Source organism: Podarcis muralis, chromosome 8 (genome assembly GCF_964188315.1).
Source record: "Podarcis muralis chromosome 8, rPodMur119.hap1.1, whole genome shotgun sequence".
In the NCBI taxonomy this organism is placed as follows: Eukaryota; Metazoa; Chordata; class Lepidosauria; order Squamata; family Lacertidae; genus Podarcis; species Podarcis muralis.
Window position 1 is genome coordinate 85,581,230 of NC_135662.1, and position 18,459 is coordinate 85,599,688.

The following is an 18,459-nucleotide window of genomic DNA, read 5'->3' on the forward strand; positions in this document are numbered from 1 at the left end:
TGCAGGGGGGGCCGGCCGCACCGGCCGCACCATCTGGGGTTAGGGCAAATCCACGGGTTAGGGGGCGCAAATCCACGGGTTAGTGGGCGCAAATCCACGGGTTAGGGGGCGCAAATTACTTGCCTTGCCCCGGGTACTGACAACCCACGCTACACCACTGCCTGGGAGACAGGGGATCAAATCCCTGCTCAGCTGTGAAGCTCACCGGGTGACCTTGGGCCGGTCTAACCTACCTCACAGGGTTGTTGTTGTGGGGATAGAACGGGGAGGAAGAGGAACCATGTGTGCCACCCTGAGCACCTTGGAGGAACAGTGGGATATAAATGTAATGCACAAACAATAACATCATAATAATAATTAAACATGAAATAACTATGGCTAGGGATTTTAATGTTGTCACTTTCTGCGGACACTTTTGAAAACCCAGAAAATACCCAATACAAGTGTTTAGAAAGGTGTACTCTAACCCATCTGCCGCCTGCCACTCTCCTGAACCTCCTCAAGCTGCTCTTGCTCTCCCAAACATAGACTCTGTTCTCCTTAGCACCCTCAGCAGGATGGAGCAAAGGAAGGGTCCCTTTCGCCCTCCCTCCTCCTTCCAGCCATTGCTCTCCATTGCACAGACCAAAGGCAGGATGGGATGCTGGAGCGCTTATGAAGAGCTTCTCCAAAGCAATGAAAAGAAATCTAGATCACAGGCCCAAACTTTCACCACCCTAATACCCAGAAAGGGTGCGCAAAAGAAAGGAGGGCCCACTCCCTTTGCGTATCTCCACTGAGCTGAATCACCCTGCTGGACTTCTCAAAGAAAATGGGAAGGGGCAGCAGCAACAGCAGCTTCTTCTTCTTCCTCCTCCTCCTCCTCCTCCTCCTCCTCCTCCTCCTCAGAACAGCCATACACTTGCCAGCTTTAGTAGATGGATGAGGAAGCAACAGCCGCCCTGTGCCACCTGTCCTCTTTGGTCCAGGAGAGGGGAGAGAAGGTGAACCTGGCACAGAGCGAGGAAGGGGTGCTGCGGAACCCCACAGTGCTGCCACTGGTCAGCAGTCGGAGATGGTGGGGCCTAATAAGAGTGGCAATTTCTGATAAAGGTCTTCTCCTGCTGGTGCTTCAGTTAAGTAGCACAACCTTGCTCCCAAACCAGCTCCTGATGACCACACGGCTGGCAGTTTCATGTGTCTGTCCACCCCCACCAATTTTCTGCTCCTTCTCCAGCACAAGCTCCAACCAGACTTAAACCAACATCAAGTTTTTGAGGGTATCCTATCTGCTGCTGCTTTGGGATTAAGTGTAGGCCGCCATGTCTTTCTTCCCCATCCACGTTGCAAAGAGTCTCTGCCTCCCCTTGCGCTGTGTGCAAATGGGCCGGTCCTTTGTGCAATTTTATTATTACGCTGTTACCATTTCATTTATGAATTGCTTTCTATGAGGCGTCGAGAAATGATTTACATAAAAGGAAAAATAAAACAGCTACATGTGGAAAAACAGTTAAAACAATAGCACTTATAAAAACAGTTCAAACAACTACTATGAGACACGCCTTAACAGGATAATAATAATAATAATAATAATAATAATAATAATAATAATAATAATAATAATAATATATTATTTATACCCCACCCATCTGGCTGGGCTTCCCCAGCCACTCTGGGCGGCTTCCAACAGAACACTAAAATAAATAACCTATTAAACATTAAAAGCTTCCCTAAACAGGGCTGCCTTCAGATGTCTTCTAAAAGTCTGGTAGTTGTTTTTCTCTTTGACATCTGGTGGGAGGGCATTCCACAGGGCGGGTGCCACCACCGTGAAGGCCCTCTGCCTGGTTCCCTGTAACTTGGCTTCTCGCAGCTAGGGAACCACCAGAAGGCCCTTGGCGCTGGATCTCAGTGTCTGGGCTGAATGATGGGAGTGGAGACACTCCTTCCGGTATACTGGGCTGAGGCCGTTTAGGGCTTTAAAGGTCAGCACCAACACTTTGAATTGTGCTCGGAAACATATTGGAATCTAGTGTAGGTCTTTCAAGACCGGTGTTATATGGTCTCAGCGGCCGCTCCCAATCACCAGTTTAGCTGCCGCATTCTGGATTAGTTGTAGTTTCCGGGTCACCTTCAAAGGTAGCCCCATGTAGAGCGCATTGCAGTAGTCCAAGCGAGAGATAACTAGAGCATGCGCCACTCTGGCCAGTCTGCGGGCAGGTTGGGTCTCAGCCTGCGTACCAGATGGAGCTCATAAACAGCTGCCCTGGATACAGAAATGACCTGCGCCTCCATGGACAGCTGTGAGTCCAGAATGACTCTCAGGCTGCGCACCTGCGCACAGCTACCCCCACCTCTTCACCCCGATACTCTTCCCCATTTGACTGCGTTTGAGGCAGGGGCAGAGCGAGGAGGGGGCTTCCGTACACCCCGCCAGTGTGCCTGGTGCCTTGGAACACAAACCCTGCACAAATGAGGAGTTGCCTGTAATCAAATGAGTGCCTTTGTTGGTGGTTGTTTAAAGACAAGATCGACCCCTTACTTAATGAGCTAAGTCACAGTTTAACCAGGTGGGGAAAGTGTTTTTGTTGGATAGGAAGGCTTCCGGTTGTTAAAATGAAAGCTCCCTCTCCCTACCTATGACCCTCAAAAAACACTTAAGAAGATTCAAATCCACTTAATTAATCCATCAATCCATTGGAGGGTGAGGGACACAAGAATTAGCTTAGAAAATTCACAGTAATTGGTATCCAAGGATGGCTTGAGACTTCTCAGCGCGGCAACAATTATTACTACGCTGGCATTTTAATGGTTTTATCCTTTTGGTGGGAGCCAGGTAGTGAACTTGGGAGGCGGTTTGTAGAGGAAGCAGGGATAAACCTTGCGAGTGGGACAGAGAAGGAGAGGAGCTCTATAAAATTAAAGAATCGTGTTATTAAGTCTGCAACTGTAAACATCTGGGGGAAATATGAATGGATTTTGGCTCTGGGAGTGCCCCTAGTATCACCAGCACTGTAGTCTAAAATTTGGGCGCTGAATATTTCTCAATAAGCAGGATAAGTATTATTTTGGGGATGGTAAAGAAAAAATTGAGCAGATACTGTGATGATCAATATAATTTTACCTTTTGCTGCTATAACAAATAATCGCAGAACTACCAACATTGGGGATGGGGTTCTTAATGTCTGAACATGATATAATATAAAAAGGAAACGAACACAGCAACCTCATGCAGGCCAACTCAGAAATTGTACTCAAAAGGATTTACTCCCATGCGAGTGTGTATAGGAGCCACAACATGACTTTGGAAATATTGGAAAGGGTATATACCATTGCAACAGAGGCTGAACCATTTTTAAGTGTAAGGTAAAATGGGAATTGGACCTGCAGGTGTGTTTTTCAGAGAAAGATTGACAGTACCTATATAAAAAATTAGCAACCTCTGTATCCTTAAATGTGACTAGTAAAAAGAATTAAAACACGTGTGTTTATTTGGAACATTTACATACACTACACTTCAACAAAAAGTTCTTAGACACTTTGGCTTACAACAATCTATTGTTAAAGCTGTTTACATTCTCAGCAGGGACACTTCTACCCCTGAGCAAACTGTGCTGCAAATCTGCTGTGTGCGTACTGCAAATCTAACCCTACAGATGTTTGGCAGATTTGCTGGTTATGTAAGAAAATTAAATACTTAGGGCCCCCATAAAAACACAGCGTGGTGTATTGACCACGGTGTCAGACTGCGACTGGGGAGTCTCAGCTTCAAATCCCTACGCAGCCATGAAGCTCCCTGGGTGACTTTAGACCAGGTAATATCTCTCAGCTTAATCTCCTTCTAAGGGTGGTTGTGAAGATGACACAGGGCCAGGGAGAGTCATATAGGCTGCTTTCATCTTCTTGGTGGAAAGGCAGGATATAAAAAATTGAAATCCCTGTTGTTCTGAGCACCAAATGGGTGTGAGAAACAATACAAACAGTTCTTTGGATTAAAATAATGCTATCTAGATTATACACTGATAATGCAGCAATAATGCCTCGTGCCAAAAACTGGAGCTCTCAAAAAGTCCTTTTTATGAGGATTTTTTTTTTTTTTGCAGAAAATACAGTTTGTTATGACTGCACACAAAGTCACTACTGTGATTTAAACCCATTTGTTTTGTTAAAGAGAAATGCGTGTGTGTGGAAACAACTGGGGATTTTTTTTTTTAAAAAAACAGTAGGTTCCGTTGGGATAATGCTATAGCATTATTCCAAACTAATTTGTGAAATATTGTTCATATGGTATTCTTTTAAAAAAGAAACATGATTGAATGTGATTTCCCCCCCATATTCCCCTTTCCTTGCCCAACATACCATATAAAATAATAATAATAAAAAATACACAAACAGGCCATATTAAATTACAAACAAAAAAGGAACAAGAGAATACCAGTAGCAAAATGACTTCTGGAAGGAAAGTCCTTCCCTTCTCCTCCACTGCCCCAGAGGCTGCGGTACAACAGCCAGACATTCACACTTCACAACATGCTCACTAGCAACGGGTATTTTATTGCAGCCCTTCAATAGGCAAACACCTTTTCACTCTGAGGACATACAAGTCTGGATGGAAGGAGAACATGGCACAGTATCAGGGAGACAAGTCCCCTCCTCTCAGTACTTTGGATCTGTTGCAGAACCCTGCACAGAAAACCCTCTACAGGTCACTAGCTTGAAGCACAGACAGGAAAGGACAAAGCCTACCGAAGCCACACCGCCTACGGACTTTCCCGGTGCATTAACCAGTTTGCAAGCCGGAGGTCTCCCTCTCCTGTGCTCCCAAAGCTGCCAAGTACCCTGTCATGCAGTTCAGAATCTCTTATTTCAGTAGATACCGGCCCTTGCTTCAAACACAGCAAGAACAAAAAGAAGAAGAAAGAAGAAGAAGAAGCAATAAGCTCCGTGCCCTACATGCGCTCAAAGCTAACCTCTTTCTTGTACTCCACGGATGTATCCCAATGCATGCACAGATAGCCCTCAGAGCGGAGGCGCACTCAAAGCAGCGGAGAAGCCCCAACTGCGGGGGCAGGTGCCATTTCCACATGCAGAAGCCTTGCAGCCACACCCGTTGTGCCACCGCTCAAGATACTTGCCTTTCTTACCCTGCGTCCTCAGATACACTGAGGCTCTCGTGTCATCAGGCTCTGCGGCAGAACTGGGATAGGCATTTCTGCGTCTTGCCCGAGGTATAAGATTGGTGAGTGGAAGAGTGGCTGGAGCCTGGGACACATATACAAAGACCCAGAATGCATGCCTTCCGACCCGTTTTATTTCAGTGAGCACCATACATGGAGGGCTCCGTGAAAGGGCTCCAGCAGAAGGCACAGAGACCCCACCCGCCAGTGGACCCTGCCCCTCCCAAGCAACATGCTTGCTTCCCCCCCGGGTGCCACCTGCCAGCTCCTGTTCCTTGCAGCCAGAAGGTCTCCTCCCGCCTCCCACACAGTTGTTCCCTCCACCGGCTGGGCTGGCAGGAGGCCTCTTCCCTGAGCAGTCCTTTCCTGAGCAACTGGCACCTGGACACCTGCAGGCTCCGGCCTGCAAGATGCCAAGGGGTCAAGGTCCATTCATTCAGGGTGGGCGGAGTCCACGTCACTCCCACACTTCTGTCCATATGGCCCGGGTGCGGCGTGAGGGGGTTCTGGGAGGGTGCAGGACAAGCTCTCCTACCTGCTTGTTGGTGTATTTCTGAGGGTTGGTGCGGTAGCTGTAGTCTGAATACTGCTCCGAGCCTGTGGAGTTGCTGTCCCCTGTGCCCACAAATGTATTGGTGGCCGGCAGGTCCTGCACGACCTGGTGCTTCTTGGAGGCAGATGGCGACTGGGGCTGGAGCTGGATGGAAGGCAGGGGGGAGTTGGAGCGGTAGTGGCGGCCCAAGTCAGGGCTGCCAGGGGGGTAGTTAAGGGGCAGGTGGATGCGGGGGCTGTCGCTGACGGAGTCATTCATCAGGTTGAACTTGAGGGATTTCTGCAGGCCCGTTTCTTCCTCATCCTCGGCTGGTTTGGGCGGCTTGGGGGACTTGTTCTTTTTGACCTTGCTCTTGGCTTTGTTGCCTTTGCTGCCTTGCTTGGGAGCGTACAGGTCCTTGGTTTCCTTCTTGCCCGCCTGGTAGCCGCTCTTGGCCTCCTTCTGGCGGCAGTAGCGCACCAGCACAACCAGCACAATGACCAGCGTGACGGCCACTATGCCCGCAATCACCCCGAAGAGGATGTTGCTGCGCTGCTTGCTGCGCTCGTACTCGGGGTCGCCGGCGATGTCAATGTCGATCGGCGTGTCCAAGCTGTGTCCCACCAGAGTCTCCAGCAGCGTGCGGTTAGTCAGGGTCTCGTTGACGTAGAAATGGACCAGAGCGGTGCCGTGGCGAGACGGCTTGCCCTTGTCATTGACGCGCACCACCAGCCGGTGAAGCCCGTGGTGCTTGCGGAGGATCTCCTTTTCCAATGTGATGTTTCCGCTCTGGGGCGAAATCTTGAAGAGCTCAAAGGGGTTTCCACCCATGATGCTGTACTGCAGCTCAGCGTTGATCCCAGAGTCAATGTCTTCGGCTCCCACACTCATGACCTGCTGCCCAGGACTGGTGTGCGGCTGGATATGCTTGTAGGAAGCATTGGATGGAGAAATGATGACAGGAGCGTTGTCGTTCTCGTCAAGCACATTGATGGTCACCCCAACATAGGCAGACCTGGGTGGGTCACCTGAATCCACAGCTTTCAGTCGGAAGGTGTAAGTGCTCTGCCGCTCGCGGTCAAAGGAAATGCTGGAGAGGATGGTGCCAGTACCATTCTGGATAACAAAGTCCCCGTTGTCCTGCTCCACTGAGAGCTGAATGAAGGCATTCTCCCCTTTGTCTGCATCGATTACTGTCACCATGCCCACGGGACTCAGAGGGGGCATGTTTTCCATGACGGAGAAGTTGTAGCCACTTAGCATGAACTTTGGGTCATTGTCGTTGCGGTCCATGACGTTGATGGCAACAGAGGCCGTCCCCTTCCGGCTAGGGCTGCCCTTGTCCGCTGCGACTACCAAGAATTCATAGCGTTCTCGCTGCTCACGGTCCAGGACAGTCTTAACCCGGATTTCACCAGACTCTGGATCAATGGAGAATATGCCTTTGGATGAAGGCTCTGTCACTAGGGAGTACACCAGCTTAGCGTTGGACCCGCTGTCTGCATCAGTAGCACTCACTTCTACCACCAAGTCATCTGGGGAATTATTTTCTGGGAAAGATACCTCTGTTGAGCTCTGGCTGAAAACTGGGTCGTTGTCATTAACATCCACCACCTGCACCTTGAGAGAGTTGGTGCTGGACAGAGGTGGATTGCCAGAATCCACAGCCACAATCTCAATGGTGTATTCTTTCACGGCCTCATAGTCTAGTGGCGTTGTGGTCTGGAGAAAATACTTCTTTTTGCTGTCACTTCCGGTGTCACTGGCTTGTCGCAACTGGAAAGGTACATCACCAGCCACCACGCAGGTCACAACAGCATTCTCACCTTCATCCCGATCAGACACCTGTACCAGAGCCACAGGTGTCTCAACCGGCACATCTTCTGAGATATTAGCCATGCCATCTTGGTGGGTGACCAAGCCAATACCACGGATTTCAATGGATGGAGCGTTGTCATTCATATCCCTGACACTAATCACCACCTGGGCACGGGCAGTTTTCGGGTTGGCCCCTTTGTCCTTGGCCAACACGGAGAACTTGAGCACATTGATGTCTTCACGGTCAACGGGACCCTGAACAGTGATAAGTCCAGTGGCTCTGTCCAGGCGCAGCAACCGGCGAACCACATCGGAAGCTTGGTGGAAGGAGTAGTCAATCTCAGCATTGGCACCCTGGTCAGAATCATTGGCCTTCACCTGCAATGAGAAAAGGAAGTGGTGAGCAGGTACCTTGATAAATTATGCCTGAGAAAACTGAGCTTGCTGGCCTTAAGAATGTGCCCCAACTATCCCTTGCACCAAGGAGATGATAGAACACTTCAGCCATCCCAAAGTGTTGTATCACATTGTGTGATGTAAACTGAATCAATTGCACCGACAACAAGAGCACTAGTTCACTACAGCTGCTTCTCACTGGGCAAGATGCAAGCCAAAGGGAGCCATCCCTGTCAAAATTCCAAAAATTACCAATATTTTTCTTGGTGATCGCCAGTAAAAGTTTCACATAGAAACTTTTATACCACTGTTGTCTATAATAGCGGTGGGCAGAAAGTACATCAGGATGTACAATGGTGATTTGTAATAAGTTGGCGAGGGTTTTTGACTCCTAACTGTAGAACAATAGCAACAACGAAAAGGGTTGTTTCCCCCCAATCTGAATTTGATTGTCTAAATGAAAGACAGCGAGGGAAAGCCATGAGTGCGTTCTTGTATGAATGGTGTTCCTAGACTGAAGATGTCCTCAGAGGTTCCCTCATCTTTAATCTTAGGTGTAAGTCTACCTCCAGGAATCCCTATTTTTCACATAGCTCTGGGCTGTTCCACTCCTGGTTCTAACAAAACACAAAACAACCCTGCAAGCATGAGGCATGCCTTGTCTTGTCATAAAAGCATTAAAAGAGAAGTTGCAGTGTGGACTCTACAGCTTTGGATCTGTTCGTATCCTCTCTCATCCATAAATAATAAGAAAAATTAAAGAGCTTTGCTCTACCTACTTCAGCATCCCATTTCCATCAGTGGCCAGCCAGGTGCAAACTTTGCCCCCTTGAAACTAGCATTTAGAGGTACGCTGCCTTTGAACATGGAGGTTCCAGGTGCCTCTTCTAACTGATAAACCGGTCTTCCATGAACTTGTGCAATCCCCTTTTAAAGCCACTGTGACGCAGTGGCCATCCACACCCTGCGATGGAGGAATTACAAAGCAGGCATTGTGTTCTTCCTTGTCTGTCTGGAATATACTAGCTGAGCTATAGGTTTTATTGGGTGGCCCTGCGTTCTAGTGTTCTGGGAAGCAGACAGAAATATATCTCCATATATTATCTGCACATGAGACATGATGTTATAAACCTATCATGTCTACTTTTCTCTAAAACAAGTTCTTTATTAAAAAAAACCCAAACCCAAACATATAGGGAAGGTGCTACAATCCCTTGGTTGGCCTTTTGTACACATTTTCAAACTCTGTTATAAACATTTTCAAGATGGGGTGACCAGAACTCTACACAGTACCTCACCAGGCGATCTTGGGCCAGTCTTTTTCTCAACCTTACTCAATTTCACATGGTTGTTGTGGGGAGGATAAAATGAGACAATGCCCACGTTTGAGAAATGGTGTGGTAAAATGCAACAAATGGTCTCCTTAATATGTAGCAGTAAGTCAGGGTTATTGAGCAGTGTGCTAATGAATGCTGCCAGATCACTCCCTACTTGTTCCTTCTCTGGTGCAAGCAGCAGCAATAAACCATAAGGCCTTTGCCTGTCATTACAGCATTACAAATCTGGGGTTGTGGTTCCCCCTAACAAACCACAATCATTAGCCAACATGAAGTCATGGTTTGCTGATCATGGTTTGTTAGGGAGAAACAAACCGCAACCTTGGTAATGAAAAGCAAAGGCTTCATGGCTTCCTACTCCCACTTCCACCAAGGGAGGAGCAAGGCCAGAGTGATCTGGCCGTCCCAGTCATCATTAAACGTGGTTTATCACTATATGCAAATTGTCCCAATTAAATAACCACTATTACTACATCCTGCCATTCAAGTCCTCTGTTAGTCAAAGATGACACCCACAATCCATACCTGATACACCCAAACACTGTCTTCTAAGTGCCCCAACTGCACATACAACAATGTCCCAGCTAACTCCACAGCCCACATCCCATGACTCCCGCAGAAGCTTGCTAGGCTCCTCAGGTCTTTCAGCTCTTGGCCAAAAGCCCAGGTGTTGCCTGAGACTGACAGGAGGCATTTCTCTTTCTGGTGGAACTGGCTTGGCTGGTCTAGCTGAGAGGCCACCTCTTCCACTCTGGTATGCAAAGAATTTACCAAGAAAACCAATCCAAAAACCACCCAGCAGGTCCCTGACGCTGAGCAATAGAAAGAAGTGGGGCTGTGCCAAAGGCTTTCCGCAGAGAAAGTCCTTACTGCATAAACCATTGAATGATTCCTTAGCTGAGAAGGGGCAAGCCCAAGATCAATACTAGGGGAGCGAGTTCCATAGTTTAATTACATGCTGCGTGAAGAAGTGCTTTCTTTTATCTCTCCTAATCTTCCAACACTCACTTCAAGTGTTATGAAAGAGGGACAAAAACCTTTCTCCATTTTCTCTATGCAATGCATAGTTTTATAAACTTCTGTCATACTACCTTCTCACTTGCTTGTTCTCTAAGCTAAAGAGCTTGAAATCATGGGGTCTTTCCTCATAGGTCAGGTGTTCCACACCTGTGATCATTTTGGCTGCCCTTTCCTGAACGTTTCTCAACTCTTCAATTTCCTTTTTGAGGTGAGGCAACCATAGATCTGTATGTGCCTCTTGGGTTGTGGGAATCCACACTTTCCTTTTGCATTCATTAGAGTGGGGTGTCAGCTCCAAAAATCAGGACTCTGAGGTGTCAGCAAAACCTAGAGGAAACAGTGAATCTCACACTGGCAGGTGTATGGTGGGCATCAACAATGCCTCATTGTGATGACTTGCTCCTGCAGTGGGACTGTCCCAAGGGTACATCTTTGCCCGATCAGTTACTCGTTAAAATACGAGATAACTAATCTGACCTGATGCTATCAAGCATCTTCTGAATAGGCAGGTATAAGATTGCACCACTCAGTAGACAACAAAGAGGGCTGTGAAGTAGCAGCATAACAACAACACAGCCCTACTGACAAGACAACATGTCTCTCTGCTGTCATCAGAAAATGGATCCTCAGCAATTGGCTTTAATTATAAACATGGAGAAGATATAAACTAGCCAAGCAGGGCCACAGCAAGAGCAACAACAACAAAAAATGCAAGAAATTAAAATGGTGAAATGCAAAGACCCACCCCTTCCTCTTCTTGCTACACACAATTCCATACATGCCCAAGCTCTTATATTGTGTCTGAAGGAGAAAGTTTACCTGCAGTAACTTAAGCCACTTCAGGTGTTACATCTAGACAGAAAGAGATTTGTTTTACAAAATACCTAACAGAATGATTGAAAGAGCTTTTGCGAAAATGCACATGGCACACTGTGAACACATGGAAAGCACTTTATAAACACGGATTTCACAGTTGAATATAATAGTTTACAATTTAATGGGAATAATTCAAAAGGGAGGGGAGCCAATCCAGACACATTGTATGAGATTGTTCTGGAAGGGAAGGTGGGGAAACCAGATGGCGATTGGCTCCAGCCTAGCCAATGGCGCCTCATAGGCTCCCCTCCCTCCTGCCAGGTAACCCAATAGAAGCACTTTATTAAACATCAGGAGCAGCAGTAACAGAGGTTGCCAGTCACCTTGGCCACAGATTACTCATTTCTCAAAGCTGTGCCCTATTCCAAGAAATCACCCCCATACTCATTGTTTGCTTTTTTAAAAGGTCTGCCTAATGTTTGCTTTTCTCTTACAGCCAGTCATTTCTGTTCTTGTTTGCTCCTCTTGCTTATCATTTTGCTGTACTGGATGGATGGAGGGCCCTGATGTTAAATGTCAATTCCAGGTATCACCTTCTCAAGCAAGGTGGAAGGTGGTACCCCTGCCTCTTCTCCTAAAAAAGGAGGAATCAAATGCTCACACCCTCGGCTTGGGCTGCTGCTTCATAAACCAGTGATACCCCCATAGAAGAGTGAAAAATTAGAATTTAAAACCCACAGTAAAATTATCTAACCCCAAATCCTAGGAATGCCTTTCAGTGCCTGAGCACCACCAATTTCACCTATGCTAGGAGGAAAGGTTCTGACCTAAGTCATCTCCTTGGTGTGTGTGTGTATATACATACATCAGCATTATCCTGATCCAACAAGGTTGTAACACTCTCTCTCTCTCTCTCTGTGTGTGTGTATATATATATATATATAACGATTAAAGGTAAAGGGACCCCTGACCATTAGGTGCAGTTGTGGGCTTGCGGCGCTCATCTTGCTTTATTGGCCGAGGGAGACGGCGTTTGTCCACAAACAGCTTCCGGGTCATGTGGCCAGCATGACTAAGCTGCTTCTGGCGAACCAGAGCATCACACGGAAACGCCGTTTACCTTCTTGTCGGAGCGGTACCTATTTATCTACTTGAACTTTGCCATGCTTTCGAACTGCTAGGTTGGCAGGAGCAGGGACCGAGCAACGGGAGCTCACCCTGTCGAGGGGATTCGAACCACTGACCTTCTGATCGGCAAGTCCTAGGCTTTGTGGTTTAACCCACAGCCCCACCCGCGTCCCTTATATTATGATTACGTTAATCTTTATTGTCATTGTCCCATACAGAACAACGAAATTGAAAGAATCTATAGGGGCATAAATCAAACATCAGATTTGCCATCTCCATTCTGAAGTGATGAGGTCTTAGCCAGGGTTGGGCCAGCACTGAAGACTGTGTGTCCCAGGCACACCTGTGTTTTTTCTACCCTTCCCACCCAAGCTGGCTTTCATTCCCCCATGAAAATCCTTGCTAAGCCACTTCTGCGTTCCCCACGCCCTCTTCCCGTTCTCTACATTGTCAAACGGCAGTAAAATTTAGTTGGGAAAAGCAGCGGCATATCTGCACGGCCTCTGAAAACGCCAGTCATTCTAAACCTTGAGTCACACACTCCTTGCCCTGCTTTTCAAACAGGAAATACATTCATCAGTCCCACCTGAGAGCCGTTCAGTTTTCCCCATTTCCCCATGGAAGGAGGGGCTCACCTGCAGCACGGAGTGACCAATGGGGCTGTTCTCCGAGAGTTCGGCCTCGTAGAGGGGCTTCTCAAACTTGGGCGCATTGTCATTCATGTCCAGGATGGTGATGCGCAGCAAGGCACTGCTAGCACGTGGTGGGTTGCCCCCGTCCTGTACTTTGATAGTCAGGTCATAGGACTCCGATTGCTCCCGGTCCAGGCTTCCCATGACGATCAGCTGTGGCTGTTTCTCCTCTTGGTCCTCTGCTACCTGCAAGCCAAAAAGCTTCTGGGCATCTGAACCAGGCATGAGCTCATAGGAAGCCACACCGTTGGCGCCAGCATCACGGTCCATGGCCAGCGGAATGGGGAAGAGTGTCCCAATATTGGTGTTTTCAGGAATGGCTAATGTGATAACGGGAGAGGCAAAGTTGGGTGTATTGTCATTGATGTCCAGCACCTCAATCTGCCCTTCCAGCAGGCGTGGGCTATTGTTCATCAGGTCCGTGATGGAAACCTCAAACTCCAGGAAGCACGGGTCCCCTGGAAACAGCTGCTGGCATTCTCGCAGGCTCTCTCGGTCAATGGAGGTCTCTGTAGTGTAGATGTCACCAGTCTTACCATCCACACGCAGGAAGGGGGCACCTACCTCCAGCTTATACAAGTGCCCCACATCTGGGAAGCCATAGTCTGCTGCCAGGCTGCCGATGAGTGTGTTGGGTGGCTGCTCCTCCTGTACCTTGTAGACGACACGTGTCCCAGAGCTCAGGCAGGGGAGCTGGAAGAAGAGCCACAAGCCCAGGCAGGAGATCAGCTGCTGCATCCTGAACGGTGGCAGAGCTGGAAGAAAGGAGGGAGAGAGAAGGCATTAGTACACTCCAAGAAGTCTTCGCCGAATATTTGCAGGAGGCAGCATGTTAGCTGCTGAGGGCTATGTACACAGTCCTCGGTGGAGCAGGCAAACACTTGTATGGGCCTTGCCGCCTCCTGGAAACAGGTGAAGAGTGCCCAGCCTCGGAGGTGCTGACGTCAATCATCCCAACCCCGAAACCAGACTGGCCACGCCCGCCCGACCCTGTCGGAAGCCGCACCTCCCACTGCTCTGCTCCTTAGTCACCACAGGAAGACTCGCAATCGCTGCCAGGGATGCAGAAAGGCCGGGGGGGGGGCAGCTACAACGTCCCCATGCACTCCTGGTGGGCAGGCAGCGCCATCCCAGAGAGACAAAGAGCCATAAATGCAAACTATGCCACGTACTAAGTCTATGGGGTGAGCTTTCATTCACAGAAATGTCTGTGTGCTCCTGCATATCATAGCTGTCAACTTTTCCCTTTTCCTGAGAGGAATCCTATTCGGAATAAGGAAATTTCCCTTAAAAAAAGGGAAACGTTGACAGCTATGCCAGTATACCTAACACGAGAATGAGGAAAGCACAGCTGCTCTTTAAGAACACACCCAAACACCAGTATTATGCGCTCTCTCTCTCTCTCTCTCTCTCTCTCTCTCTCTCTCTCTCTCTCTCTGTCTGTCTCTCTTCACACACACACAAAAACAACCCTATACACCCTACACAATGGCAACAGTGCTATCCAAACTGCACAAGTCATACCATGAAGCAGGTTTTGCCAACACTGCCATAGGGATGATTTTTTTTTTTTTAAGGCCAGCATTGCACACAAATGGGAAGGTGGCATCATCAACACAGGTGGGCAGGCACACTGGTCTGGGGGGCAATGGTATAGCAATGGTATAGAATATAGGGGGCCGCAGGCTCCCCGCCCGTGAGCTACGGCACTTCATGCAAAAACACCCGGACGTGTTTTAGGGAGTCTCCTCTAAATCTCTGTGCTGTTCAGGCATAACTTTTTTTTCTGCCAGCCAGCAATTAGATCTCATTAATTCCTACATGAGGAGTGGCACCAGGGCTTCTTTTTCGGGGGAAGAAATAAATGAAAATGGTTGTGCAGCTGGCTGTTTTGCTAACAGTTACAAGGGACCATCCGATATCCCATTTTTTAATTTTACATTTCCACTCACTCCGTCCCAGAAAATCAAACAGTTAAAATAGCTAAATACTACTCTTATGCAAGACGTATGTATGTATGTATGTATGTATGTATGTATGTATTTATTATTTTTAAAAACCAAATGGAAATGGCTATTACCCCTCCCCTCCCATTTTCCCCATTATGAGACATGATAACTAAGGCCGGCAATGTTTTTTTCTCATGATCTTTGAGTGATTTTTTTTTTTTAAGTGTGCGCACACAGGTATACAAAATAAGCACAGCCTGGATACATTAGGCCAAACTCTGGTGTGGATTCCAAATGGTGGAAGAGTAATAAAATGGGAATTAAGCTTTTTTAAAAAAATAGAATGCCATGGAGGAATGGACTGGGAAGTCCTAAGAGAATTGACTTGTAATGGAAAATACGTTATGTATATATACAAAAATCTGGGAAATGCATGAATGAATGAATGAATGAATGAATGAGGGAATGAAGCTGATGTGAACACATAAGAACTGCATTTGAATGACCTGCAAGTGACCCACAGCCACTGTCCAAAGGCACCCAGAGTATAAGCAGAACTGGGGCAGGGATCTGACTGAAGGCACCTGTGCCTACCTCATAGGTTCTGCAAACAACACTTTGGAATAGATAATCACAACTTAATTATTGTGCTGTACCAAGCAGAGACCCACTATTCCAAGTTCTCCTTCCAGGAGACACCACCTGTCCTTTTCTTCCCCAAGAAGTCAACTGCTAACAGGAGGGAAGATTCACTTTATCACTGTTTCACACATGCTACAATAAGGGGGAAGAACATCTGGAGATGGATGTAAATAAACTGACTTGCAATCCCTGCTGTAAATGGTTAATAATTATACATACAGCACAAGTCTATCCAAGTCTACTCAGAAGTAGCACCCATTGAGTTCAATGGGCTTTACTCCTAAGTAAGTGCATCCAGGACTGCAGCCTTAGCATTTAAACAGCATTTTGGAGCATTAAAATGAAGGCAGTGCAAATTGTTGTGCCCCCACTTGATTCAGTAATACAGATTCGCCCCAGCCCAACCACTGAATCTGAACTGCAATCCAGAAAACCACCACTAATCCTTGGAAACCCCACTGACTTGCCTTATCTGATAGGCAGATATGCACAGAAAAATAACATGGGAGGCTTCTTACTCAAATCCCTGTCTTATAAGGGGCAGATTATTGTCAGCAGCAGTGGTGTTGGGAAAGAAAGAATTAACAGAGTCCCTTTTTCAATGTGAGAGGGACCCTGTCATATACGGGGCAAAATGTTGCCAGCAGCAGTAAAATGAGAGAGAGAAAATAGGAATGTCTATTTTGATTCCAGGCCCTAAATTCTAGGAGGCAGTAGCAGCACCAGCAATCATACTGGGATGAGCACAGTGGACACAGTGGACTAGACGAGGCAAATATGGGGTTCCTGCAACCAGCCTACCTGCCTAGCAGTCTTGGTTGGCACACCAATTTCCCCGGCCCTAGGGAAGGAAGAGGGGGCTGGTAGCGAGAGAGGGAGAGAGCAGCAGGCAGCTGGCACCACAGAGGGAGACCAAGGAAGAAGGCTGACATGGGGCAGCAGAGATGGAAAAACCACAGCACAAGGGATCCTCATGGCCCTGCAAGACTGGGGGCTGGGGGCAGAGCGGTGCCAGCAGTCTCCTGGTCAACACTCAGCATGACTGTGAGAAAGGAGGACCCATGAGGAACTGCAGCACGTAAAATCCCACCCCCCAAGGAAGTACCTGGAAGTGGAACACTAAACACAGGGCTGTCTTAAGGATATCCGGCACCGTGGTGCAAAGATCCCTCCGGCGCCCCCCCCCCGGCATCTCCAAAACAAGGGAGGGGGTGGTGGAAAATGTCCTCTGCCTACCCCACCGCCCTGATCCCCAGCGTGGTGGCGCCCGAGAAGGCAGCATGGGAGGGCTTCGCACCGCCTTTCTCCAGGAAGCAGGAGAAGGACAATGACCAGGAGCAGGGCTGTCTTTACAGATGAAGATACAGCTTCCATCCTAAGCCTCTGCAGGGATCGCTCTCCGCCTGCGGAGGCTTGGGAAGGAAGCTGCAGGCCCGCCAGCCATATAGGTGGCAGGGCGCAGCTGGTGGGCATGCAGGGAAAGGGAAGGCTGCTGGCAAAGCCGTGCAGCTCCCCCACTCGCTAGGGCGCCCCTGAGAGGCTAGCGCCCTGGCGTGATGCACCACTAAGACCAATGGGAAAGATGGCTCTGACTAAATAACAGGACTCTATGTCAGGGTGGCCCCAGACACACAAGGTGCAGGGAGGTTGGCCAGCTTGGCTTGGGGTGGGGTGGGGGTGGGAGGCCATCAGCCAGGCAGTTGAAGTTTCCAATGCCAAATGCTCTCGACAACTGAGGCAGACCACTGGAAGCAGGCAGGCGGCAGGAGCCCAGGTGGCAGGCTCTGAATCAGATCTGATGAGCCATGAACAGCCACACCAAACGGCCCAGGGAAATTGACAACAACAACACATCGTGCACGCACAGAGAGTGCTGAGATTTTGGGCAAGTGAGGGTTAGCACAGTGGCAGGTAGCTCGCCCCTGGCAGACAAGCGGGTGGGTCTGGGTGGCCATCAGGAAGACAACAGGCGGCAGAGAAGGAGGTGACTCAGGCAGCAATGCAGGTAGGCCAGGAGGGAGGGGGAGGTTAGGCAAATAGCAGCCTTGGAGATGGAGATCTTTGTGGGGGTGGGGGCAGCCGGACAGGCATGCGGCACAGCTGGCTCTGCAAGCTGATTTCTCCAGTCCTGGAGACCAGAGGCAGGCAGCTGTGGTTGCCAACTTAGTCTGGCAGTAGAGGCATGCAGCTGGGGCATTGAGGTGTGAGGCTGTAGAGCCAGGAAGCAGTTGAGAAGAAATGATGGTGAGGCTGTCTGCTAGGGGTGGCACCCCCCACTGTTGCTGGGTGAGGGAGTCCTTTACCTCCAGGGCTTGTGATGGGTGGGTCAGTGGGTAGTGAGGGAGGAGAAAGGGCTATTCAAAAGTCTTTTGACTCAAGGCCCTGTCCTTTAAGAAGAAGATCCATTGGAAAGGGGTGGTTGTGGGGCACATGGACTTCCTTGAGCCCAGAGGAAGAGATAGCAAGGGAGTAGGAAGTCTGTGAGGCAGCTGGCCATAGCAGAAATAGAAGGCACATCACAATGATACCCAACATGGGGGACAGGTAGGTAGCCATGCAGCAGCTGCCTCTGCAGGCCAAGCATTTTTTCCTGACCCCAGAGGTCCCTGAGACAGGCATGAAATGATATAACTGCCCGTGTTCTTCCCACCCACCCAAGAAAGCGACATTCTGAAGTACACTAGCCCTGAACGTGGAGGCTGCATTAAGCTACCAAAGCTAATAGGCCAATGAATCAGCTCCCCTGTAGCACCCAGTCAGGGATGCCCAAGAGGCGCAGGGATGGTGGTGGCTCCAAGGCTGACTTTGATGCTTAAAGCCCAAATGGCCTAGGACCAAAATCTGCAAGGAGCAGACCCCCTTCTTCCATACTGACCTGCCTGCGCTTTAAACACAGGACCCACATGCGGAACACCCTCCCCACTGAGGGACTGTTGCCCCCAACTCTTTGTGGTCTTAGGTGACTGGTACAGC

At 48.7% G+C, this 18,459-nt stretch overlaps 1 protein-coding gene across 6 annotated transcripts in view; it reads right to left on the bottom strand.

Moving 5' to 3' along the window:
* Positions 1-18,459, bottom strand: part of PCDH1 (protocadherin 1) — a 79,308-nt gene that overhangs the window by 41,376 nt on the left and 19,473 nt on the right. For 5 of the 6 annotated variants that reach the window (XM_028738156.2, XM_077933461.1, XM_077933460.1 and 2 more), the window contains exons 2-3: positions 12,839-13,650; positions 5,692-7,884 (exon numbers count right to left, since the gene is read on the bottom strand). In XM_028738156.2, coding sequence (XP_028593989.1) covers positions 5,692-7,884; positions 12,839-13,633 — 2,988 coding nt within the window. In that variant the 5' untranslated portion in view covers positions 13,634-13,650. Of the gene's footprint in view, positions 1-161; positions 7,885-12,838; positions 13,651-18,459 lie in introns of all 6 variants that reach the window. The other variant, XR_013394062.1, reaches the window with a different exon arrangement.